We start from the raw sequence: 11,433 nt of genomic DNA, 5'->3' as shown, positions 1-11,433 counted from the left end.
GTATTATCAATGTATGATAGGTATGTGTGAAGCGCGTCCGTGCTCCTTCGAACCACGAGGTTTTCCGCCGTCTCAGCCATACTGATCACGCCGCTGTTGCATAGCGTTCCAGAGAAGGCATCTGAGTGGTCAAACACGATCGACTCGAGACGCAGTTTATTCCATCGTCATTCTGGCTGGCTTTTTACAACAAGCTTTTCCACTTCCATCAGTATTCAATGCGAAAGAAAGCTGGTTTCTCGAAGACGTTCGTTCGGTAGTATTCGCAGACAGTCTCCAACGATCATAATGAAAGACCATCCATTTTTTCTGTAATCTCCTCATCAAGACATCGGAAGAGGGTTTTTTTTTTTTTTTTTTGAGTTGGTTAAGGGGGGGATGTATTATGGATGCCCTTGAACATGATCCCAATTACGAGCCACATTTTCGGGGAAGATCGAACACTTGGCCTCTCCCAAGACCAGATAATATGCCAGACAAGGACACCGATGAACCAAACGGTGTTGTAGTGGTTAAACACGAACATAGCCCACCAGAACATCACGGGGTACACGTACCAAAGAAGAATTCCTCCCGTAGAAACGCTTGGGGAAATATGTCTTATGCCGACTTAATCACACAAGCCATCCAGAGTTCTCCAGAAAAACGATTGACTTTGGCTCAAATCTATGACTGGATGGTGCAAAATGTGCCCTATTTCAAGGACAAGGGAGATAGTAACAGTTCGGCTGGTTGGAAGGTAAGGATTTCGATTTTTCAAAATTTCAATTACGTTTATTATTTCCGCAATTATCAACGTTAAGTAGTATTTGTGTAATAATGAGTATTGATATAAAAGAAACAAGAAACTTCTACTGAAGCCTAAAATTGCAACGGTAATAATACAGCTTTTACTACAGTTTGATATCCAGCCCAAGGCAAAAGTATTATCACATTAAGCCTACTTTAGAATGTGTATGTATGTATCGACATTTTGTGAACTGCGCCAAGCCTTGTGTCAATCACGCAGAAACCTGTTGCGTTCCAGAGTAGACATTTTGAATTCAGTGAGGAAGTGGATAACGAAGATTCATTTTAACCTGTTATGTCGTAAATTTATTATAGAGAGAACTCATTTTAAAATGGGCATCTAAATATTACGCATTTTAACTCCTTGAATCATCTAAATCTTTGAATTCGGACATAAAACATTTAAAATATCGTAATTACCCGAACAGCGCATGATTTATATATAATGATATTAGTAAAATTAAATAACCTGATCTTATTATGGTATATAATTTCTTTAAGTGCCTTCAACAAGTTGTAGACAATTCAGTCTAATCTTTTCGCAGGAGTAGCTGGTAATAAACTAATTTTTTTTAGGAGGAGATAGGATTTATAACCGACCTATGTAAAGTCATATATTCTGTAGTACCATATTTTAACGTAACTGAAGTGATCATGGAGAAACTCATGACGTGACTGACGGTGAGGAGTAATTATCTGAATGTTTATTTTGCAACGAATATTTGGGGTAAGAAATTCTTTATTGTAAGGTCACTAAAAGCAGACAAAATTGCATTAATAAGGAGAAGGAGCCGATCGTCTCTTATATAAACATGTATCTCCTTATCACTTGATATACTAGTGTACTGTTTGAGATTTCTAATGAATGTTTAATTGCAGAATGAATTTCACGTAGAACAACGTTTCCTCATTTTTGTGTGGATGTCTAGTCATTGCAATAAGAATTTAATGCGACTGGATTATGGAAATTCAGAACCCCAAATTCATGATCTTGCAATCCATCTGAAATTTAAGTCGTTTAACTTTAAATCGCATCGAGTGATTTAAAATTGCGCTTTTTTTGTAATTAGTTACGTATGATACCAACACATTTCTCTGTTGAATTGTTTCCAAGACATCTCACATCATTACACATTTTACAATTCTCTAGATCCCTATTTTGGTGCCCTCGTGGGTAGCACAGTCGGTAGAATCGCCGTCCACCCCGGGTGGAAAACATTTGAGTAAGAGTCCCGTCGATGACGTGAGGAATTTTTATGGGCCTTTTTCACAACGTGACTGAGTTAGTCGGTCACAGGCGAAGGTAACATGGTTTTTTCTCCCGGAAACTCGGGTTTTTCGTCCGGCAAACAGAAAATCGACCACAGAACACAAGCAATTTACAGACAGTACACACACGCACACAGAGCAATATGGACTTAGTTGCTGATGCTCCTAAAACCCTAATACAACAACTACAACAGTCTACAGTCCAGTAAACTATGTAAAAGAGCTTTTAGGAAATTTGACAGAGAGAGAGATACCAATTGTTGCATGCAGAATGATTACTTTGACCTACATAAAGTGTCCTCTTCACTTTGGTTTTTTTTTTTTTTTTTTTTTTTATAAGACTAACATAAAATTCGCATGAGATGAATTTAAGGCCACAAATTTCGTATAACATGAACTGAATATAGTTCAATATTTAATACTGATTTCAAAGGAATTTTCTTTCTTTCGATTCGGATTCGTCTGTTGGCCATCAAGTCAACAAAAAAACGGCAGAACACGATACCCAAAGAACCTATTTGCAATCTAAAAAAAAACAATTAACAAATTTAAAGGTATTTATTGCTTTTATTTTTTGGAACATGTATGAAATAGGCTACTTTGGACTGAAAATACAAAAAAAAAAAAAAAAAAAATTGGAGGTAGGTTTTTTTTTTTTTTTAATCTTTTTCGGTATTTTATCTCTTTTATGCAAGATACGTGAGTTATTATGCAATTTAAAATAATTAAGTTATTTAAAAAGAATAAACTTTTCATTATTCATTCTTTCATATTCATTAATATAACATTTCTATAATATAAGAACATAAAAAGACAAAAAATACATAAAGTGGCTAAAAATTCAATAAAATAATTTTTTTTTCACTTATGTATGTACGGTTTCACCTTTGCGAAACTAACATCATCATCATGGCTGGACCTCACCTGACTGGATAGCAGTTAGGTGAGGTCCAGCCATGGACCCGGTAACAGCTTCCAAGTTACCGGGATAAAACTCCGGATGCGAATTCAAAACGTGTATTTTAGAGATATCGAGCAACCATAATATTTATATAGTTAGGCAATAGTTCTTCTGACATTGTTTTACAGGTTTCTTTCCTTTTATTTATTTATTTATTATTATTATTTTTTTTATTTAGAAACAGTAAGGATTTAAGGGTCCAAAACTGCCACCAATGCAATAGTTTTCTAACTTTGCGGTCCAACAAAGATTTATTCTTTGAGTTTTGCATCACTTCATTAAATTTCGTTTTCCTGTTAAACAGTCTACAACTAATATTTTCTTTGTCCAAGGTCTTAATGAAATACGTACTTCATAAACCTAGCTTCATATAACAGAGGAAGTACCAATTGAAGGATCCACAATCTAACATTACTTTTCCCAGGAACGAACTCTTCATGTACTGGCCAAGCTTTGATAACATAAAGCTGTTATGTTGCTCCATTGTTGTCCCACAAACAAAAATAAGCAGTAATACTGTATTTGGTAAATCCACACTGCTATCAAAGTAATAGCGCGATGATCTTAAAATCACCACAGTTATGTGGTGATTTCAATATTTGGAATATACGATAATAAGTTTTCTTTATTGTAACAGTCCCTTTATATCTAAGCACACACATGGGTAATTCCGCATACCATAAAATATCTACAATTTTCTGTATTTCTTTCTAAATATACAAATTGCATCATTAGCTAACAAATTCCATTCTTGCATTCATGATCCAAAACGTTCCTGCCTGTTGCACTGACATTTAAATCATGTACAGCGTTGTTAACCTGTTCATTAGGTGTGGATTTCTGCATCTCTTTGGAATGCATTTTAGATCTTAGATCTAAATTTTAGATCTTCCATTAGATTCTTTTCTTGCTCACGGGGAGGGAATTCTTTCGAGCTTGTTGGTGGTACAGGATTAGGAATATCTTCATGTGGGACTAACTTCGTTGTAGAAGCAGTGTTTGAATAAAATAGTTGTGTGGACTAAGCGCCAAAGCAACTAAATCCATGAGGCGTCAGGATACTCTGTCTACATTTGCATGCATTTTTCGGTCGGTTTGCTGGACGAAAAACGCGATTCTCTCTAGTCTGGGACTGATTAACTCGGCCATAGTGAGAAAAAAATCGAGAAGAAACTGCGAAAAAAGCCTACTGTGCTGATTACAAGGGCTTGTAAAATATAGAAATACATACATCGATATAGTTGGTTGATTCACACCACACCAAGGGAATATCAAACGGCATGCCCTTCTTTCCTTTCATCCATTCATTGAGCTTTGCACAGCACGATATGCAGGGTCTTGTTCCCCAAGTGGCATCCATAGTAGAGATAATATAACCTCCCCGCTACCTTTTTTTAGGGCTTCTAAAAATATGTGCGCCAGCCTACCTAAATCTTGCTGTTGTTGTCGTGGTAGTTTAGGAGTATCAGCGACTAAGGCCATATTGCTCCGTATATACTGTCTGTAAATTGCTTGTGTTCTGTGGTCGATTTTCTATTTGTTGGACGAAAAACCCGAGTTTCCGGGAGAAAAAACTATGTTGCTCTCGCCTGAGACCGACTAACTCAGCCACGTTGTGAAAAAGGCCCATAAAATTTGCTCACGTCATAGATGGGACTCGAACTCGGTTATTTTTCACATGGTGTGGAGAGGACGGCGATTCTATCAACTGTGCTACCCACGAGGGCTCCCAAATCTTGCATTTCCTCCTCTGTTTCACCATCAGTGAGCGATGTTTGTTTTCTAACATTATGAAAATCATTACTTTTTTTTTTTTTTTTTCAATGTTAAAATTTTGACATGCTAAAAAATTTAGCGTTCAGATCGTTTCCGTTATCAAAACTTTTTAGAGCACTGTAATGAAGACAATGTACTTTTTAATCTACTATCTTCATGGATTTTCTTTAACTTGAGTGGCTAAATTGAATTTGTTTAGAGACAAGTGTTTCGTCCACTCCTACTTATGTTTTGATTCCTTACACTTCAATGATTGTTGAGAATACTTTTATGTACTCCAAATGTATTGTTTATGTTACTGTAAACCAGGCCTAAAGTTTGATGGCGCATTAGGGAAGGCCAGTCTAATTTGGGTGAAGTTCTCATGTCCTTATCAGTCTAATCATGCAAATTATTTAAACTTTATGTTCAAACCTTGATAACAACATGATACTATCTACACGTACCGAGATAGCATATCGCTTTGAGGCCAAAACTGCTGAAACATTAAATATGGTTCAAAGGGTATGAAACAGAATGGTGACCTTTTCGCGCATCTCTCGAAATTTCTTGTTCATTACTTGAAACGTGAAATTAACTAACTTCGTGTACTAAATTGTAGATGAACTTTAAGAATCTCAAGAATAATCCTTGGGAAGTCACTTTAGCAGTTAGTTACTCGGAAGTAAGGGTCGCTCTTATCCAAGAGCAGTTATCGAAAAGTTGGCTTGTTTAGTCACGAGCGTAAATATCGCTGACCACCAGTGGTATGCCCAAAGCAATATACTTTGTAAAGCCTCGATATCATGTGCACATATCACTATTGCGCGTCACCCTAGCAATGTGTCACCCTAATTGGGATTTTCTGGGTCTGTCATTGCAGCATGCACCTAATTGTGTGCACGTGGTTATAAGGCTTATCCTGAAAACATTTTATTTAGCGAAGAAAAAAAAAAATCTAAAAATATATCTGGTCTTAAAATTGCATAAAACAGCAAAAATTGCATAATTGTCAAACCCATACCAATCAGTTCCAATTAATGTCGATCCTAAGTAGCTATTCGACTTAGCCACGTAAATATTATTTGTAAATAATATTCACTTGAATCATATTAGGAAAAAAAAACTTGTGGAATGCGATACAAAAATTTTCTTTAACTGAAGACACAAAACATTTCTCTCAAAGACCATTACCCAGCAATAGAGGTGACTAATAGTTGACCCTGATGGAGTCAGTGACTTGTTCAGTGACGCCAGAACTGCCATCGTACCAGATGGTTATGTGTCAGTCATGTGATTCATTTGACGCTTTGCACCTTTAGCTCTCCAAGGATAATCGCAATAGGGCGCATTGGAAAACGAACACCAGAAAAGTAGAACCTGTTGTTTAAGTAATCGCACTTGATAACTTTTTTGTTCTTTTTTCCAACAAACGGTGTTTGTTAATGGAGAGTGGTGACATTAGTGACCGATATCATTTTCTTTCTTTCTTCCCCTGGAATGATTACGAATTTGTTAAACAACACCAGAGTTTCATTGATAATTGTAACCTGCTTAGATCTCCAGATGTATATAAATAAATAATGTTTTAATTCGATATAAACCGATTGGTGCGTATTTACTAAAACGAATGATATAAACAGTGCATCATCGTACAGAACACTTCTCTGGCGTTTATATTCTTCACCATGGAAACGTACTCTGTTGACCCCAGTGGTCCCCCCCCCCCCCACTAGAAATTGCAGATAGAGGCAGAAATACCGGGTAATCATGGATTTTATTCGATGTACAAATTTCTGTTTCCAAAGATATCGATTTTCAATACTTACAAATGCTACGGTGGATTTATCTTAAATATTAGTACATCCACTGGCTGATTTGTGTATTTTACTCTTTGTGTTCCTTAGACTGGGGTTAGTGATCTCAGTACATAATCAAGATAGCATCGTGGCCCTCGGTAGAGGAATTGGAGACAAACTTCCATCAGATGGAGATACGCAAACCAACTTGAGAACTGTGCATAAGTTGTACAGGTATACACTGTGATGGACCGTATCTGGCGGCTCACTCATGTAAAGGCTTACCCAGCCTCAATTCCTCGGAGTATAAGACGAAATAAATCGGAGATGTAATTTTTACACACATTCGAACTTTTATTCTTCAGCGCAAAATTTCGTTCGGTAAAACTAAGACAAAGTCATAACAGTTCACCACTGTGATGGGCTGAATTTTTGTTTTTCTTGTATATTATTTAAATCAAAGAATTTAAGCTATTTTGCTCTGTCATTTTCAAAAACGTTCTTTACTTGGATAATTATAAACAAAATTGAAAGAAATAATTAGACGCTGTTAAATAAGAAACTTTTAAAAATGGCGCTGGCGTTCAAATGCACTTACAAACGTTTACTTACCCATCAGTACTTCTCTGATGAAAGAAAACTGAAAGTGCCATCGAAACGTTAGTACATTTAAGTGAATGTTGTTTCGTATTTAATACAGCGACTAATATGTATGTAACATATATATTTTTTGAAACAGCAAGCAATGTTTATGTATTGTATAAAATTACATTGCTTATACTCCAGATAATTTCATCGAAACCTTTTAAAATGTAGGATTTTATCAAACTTAAGATTCTTTGGTTTTTTATAATTTTACGGCTTCCAATTTATTCATTTTGTTGAAAAAGTTTATTTACCTTTTATACAACCTCTGACATAATTAAGACGAATTTTGAATAGGCCCTTACGTAAAAATCCAGCTGAGTGAATTAAAAGGTAATTCGTAAAATTCGAATAAAGTCAAGCTGAGTATATTTTTATTTCTTCTTTCATGCCATACTACAGTCACTAACCTTTACACTTCGAGGCCTAAGGGTTAATTTCCACTATCGTGCTTCTCCCCATCCTGGCGTCAACTGCTAGAGCCCCTGGCGCTGCAACCAGTAGATGGCTTCAGGAGATAGGATTCGTCAATTACAAGCAGCGCCCCTAGCGACCAAAGCTACTAATTGTTAATCTCTTTCCTGTATGCTCTAGAACTCTCTTGTGTCCTGATTGTATGGTTATAAAGGTACTTGCATCTACTAGTACTTTTTTTTCCCTTCTTCTTCTTTCTTCCTCACTCGCGTTGAGCGGCGTTCCTGTTGTCCTCAACCACCACTCCTTGCTTGTCAATAGTCACTTCTTCCGACACTTCCCACTCCCGTTTGTTTATATCAATCTCTTTATTCCATGCGAATTAACTCTGTACCGGAGGTTTTTCACTTACTTCCTGTCAAATATGGAAGTACAGTAACGTCCGTTCAAGCCTACAGTTTTTGAGCGAAAATTTTCTACATACGTGTTTTATTAAACGTTTTCGATTTTTATTTATCAACAAGCACAAAACATACAATTTATTTTTATTTTATTATAATGGACTGCTCTTAATTAGGCGCCGACCGGGCTAGCCGAGTGGGTAAAGTACCTGCCCGGCAACCCAAAGGTCGCGGGTTCGATTCCCGCCTCGGGCTTGGATCAAAGTACTGCAAAAACCTTGGGAGGTGCAATATGGCCACAGAAGCCGATGCGCCAACAACTACCAAATCAAATCAATCAATCAATCTTAATTAGGCAAAGATATTAGAGCTAAATGTATGAAAATATTAGGAATAAATCCGTTCTATCCCTTGCTATCGCGAGCATTTGTCATATCGTTAGATGGCATTAAAATGTATACAAACAAAATCCATCTTTAATACATTTTAACAAATTTTGAAGTGAAATCGTAAGAATTAAATATAATTTTAAAAGCGCAAATTTATAGTTGAGGAAATAAGAATGTCATCGCCACCTAGTGTGAAAATAGAAAAGTACTTCCTCCCTCAGTGTATTTCAGTAAAAGAATAAACTGCTCAGTACACTCTTTCAAGTTATTTATAATAACATTTTTTTTTTTTTAACCTTCTCCGTTTTCAAGATTTGTTTTCGTAATTTAAGAACGTAAACAGTTCCTATTTGCAATCGTGCTATGGAACTAACATCTTCTGCTCGCGGAACGCGCGCGCTGTTATTTTCAGTAAGGAGAAGTGTCGTCTGCACTGTGAATGGAAATTTCCATTAATGAATATCGGCTGTCTTTTGTGTGTGCTATTATTGATGAAGGGTATGTAGAAAAATGGAAATAAAATGCAAAATTATCCCCTTAAATTAATTTATTTACGATAAAGTAGTATAAAAAAAAAAAACTTTTAGATCATGCTTGAATGAAAATCGGTTAAAGTTAGAAGAATGAAATGTTTAGGCAATTACAGGTGTATGTATCAAAAAAAAAATTACTTTTACAGGAAGAGAAATTCTGCTTCCGTAACGGGGTATTTTTTTTTTTTTTTTTATTAAACAAACTTATACTACCCTTTTCGGTGGAATACATTCTCCTTCTGAGAACAGCAGCAAAGCCTTCCAAGGCTTCATGAATGTCTGCGTCCGTTGGCCGTTAGCTAAAGTGGGTCACCGGGCGACGTCGTCAGCCACGTGCTGCGAACAAGTACCGTATATTAGGCCTACCGCGGATTTTCTTCTTGTACGGAGCGAGGACTTCCTGACAGCTCTTTTAACAGTAAAAATAACTGCCCCAATATATGGCATGATTTACAACACACCAAGTTGGCCGCCATGTTTCACAAGAAATGCAAATAAAATAAAAATCGGTCCAGCAAACTTTATATGACTGTTTCGTTCCACACACAAAAAAAAAAAAAAAAGGATGGTGCATCTCTACTCTCCCTTGGTTCCTGATGTTGTTCCAGGTTCCAGTATGTCGCTATGAAGACCAAGTGCGGACATTCACCGTATTTGGCAGACGAGATTTACCGATTTGTTAGTTCTGTTGAAAATATATTTCGGTCTGCACTATTTTCATCGAATTTTGCATCAAGAAAAGTGGTAGTTTGGTATCTTGCTCGTCAGAGATTTTTCTTAGATTGTAGTAACCTCCTCCCCACTCCATTAAAAATCAATAACGTTTTAAGTTTTAACAACTTCCCATGTAATTAAAAACATTTATCATTTATGGTAGATCCACGTGTGGATGATGACCACCCATGAACTATTTCCACATGGAAACCCTCAAACGCATTAACAGCAAACAGCCTTGCACTCTAACTAAAGACCTCAATTCCAAGGGAAAATTCAAAAAACTTCCCAAGGATTATGACTTGTTTGACTACTGGCTGTGTCATTTACTGTGAAGGCCATTTTCTGCAATCGAATTTGGGAAGGGGGGGTATGCATAATTATCCCCAAGTTCGGCGTAATTTTGAATATACGTGAATTACTGCCCGTATTGAGTCTTTATCGTCATACAAAGGGGAGGAGGGGGAAGAAATTACATTAATGTTAGTCACTTATCCCTAAGAAGAAATTTCACACTGCATATTATCTACTACAATGAATTAAAGAATGTCACTAGCATCAAGAGTTTTAATTTTACCAGGAAACATTACACAATCAGGTTTTAACATTGCCAACTTACATTTTAATTGCAGAAGCATATGGGAAAGATTAGTTTATAACTAAACAAATGAACGAAACTTAAAAATCTCGAGTAAGTTTCTTCTCTTTTATTTTCTTGTGAAAATGTCTGCGAACTTTCAACATCTGCCTCAAAGCCAGATGCATGTTGAATTCAGTTGGCATATGCCCTTTCAGGAATTCGTAGTAGTATCCACGTAGCCTGTGCGTCGGGTAAGCGTAGGACTTGACTTCTTTACCAACACTGTTCAAAGCCCACTGTACGTACCGTGCTGGAGAAGGTACATCCAACCGTTCTCTCATCTTTGACATTTTCGTAGACACGTAAGCGGGCATGAGAGACTGGATTATGATGTGGTGGGCTTTGTATTCTTGCTGTAACGATCTGCTCAGATAGTCGACGTAAACTTTGCAGGCAGAGTAAACACTCAATAGAGGCATCGGATACAAACCAGTTATTGAAGATACATTGATGATAATTCCTTTTTGCCTTTCAACCATTTGAGGAAGAACTATTCGTATCATTAAAGTACACGGTACCACATTAACACGAATAAGATTTTGCATTGTTTCGAAACCGCCAGGAACTTCGTTGAAATATTCCGCGTATTTATAGCTCATTCCAACATTATTCACCAGCACTCCAATTTCTAGACCTTCCAGTTCAGTTTGTATTTTCTTGTAGATCTCGCAGTCGTCGGTAAAGTTGATTACAACGGTCTTCACTTCTACTTTAAACCGCTCCTCCACGTGTCTCGCAACTTCTGCCAATTTCTCGGAATTGCGACTGATAAGAACCACGTCTAGACCTTTAGAAGCAAATTCCAATGCGTACGCTTTTCCAATACCATCGGTAGCCCCGGTGATAACACACCAACGTCCCATCTGGTTCCATTTCACTTGATTTCTTAAGATCTTTTTCGAAATTGTGAAGTAAAGTCCCGAAAAAATGGATAACAGCACCTGCAAGATTTTTATCGTAGAAACTAAGATACACAGATAACATAATAGTAGGGGAACTTCGTAAGAAAACAGAACTAAACCCATATTCAGTTAATGAGTAGCTCCAACCTTCCTCTTCCGATGTTTATATCCGTTTCTGTAGTCGTCAGTCACGTGGTACATGATCAAATTTGCATTGACAAA

The 11,433-nt window shown here is 36.8% G+C and overlaps 2 protein-coding genes across 2 annotated transcripts in view; one reads left to right on the top strand and one right to left on the bottom strand.

The window, feature by feature from the left end:
* The first annotated feature begins 379 nt into the window (after positions 1–379).
* Positions 380–11,433, top strand: part of LOC150083709 (forkhead box protein O-like) — a 94,767-nt gene continuing 83,713 nt past the window's right edge. Inside the window, exon 1 of the mRNA XM_090378140.1 lies at positions 380–739. Coding sequence (XP_090234266.1) covers positions 386–739 — 354 coding nt within the window. The 5' untranslated portion in view covers positions 380–385. The remainder of the gene's footprint in view (positions 740–11,433) is intronic.
* Positions 10,271–11,331, bottom strand: LOC150083710 (very-long-chain 3-oxoacyl-CoA reductase-like). Its single transcript, XM_090378141.1, has one exon. It carries the CDS (start codon positions 11,170–11,172, stop codon positions 10,348–10,350), a length of 825 nt encoding a protein of 274 aa, XP_090234267.1. The 5' UTR covers positions 11,173–11,331; the 3' UTR covers positions 10,271–10,347.

Source organism: Mastigoproctus giganteus, chromosome 7 (assembly GCF_048544385.1).
Source record: "Mastigoproctus giganteus isolate SK-2022 chromosome 7, ASM4854438v1, whole genome shotgun sequence".
Classification (NCBI taxonomy): Eukaryota; Metazoa; Arthropoda; class Arachnida; order Uropygi; family Thelyphonidae; genus Mastigoproctus; species Mastigoproctus giganteus.
Note: the sequence above shows the minus strand (reverse complement) of the source record. Positions and strands in the feature narration are given on the sequence as shown.

Coding starts and splice junctions, on each gene's coding strand:
- LOC150083710 (XM_090378141.1), bottom strand. CDS start 11,172: ATGGGACGTTGGTGTGTTATCACCGGGGCTACCGATGGTATTGGAAAA.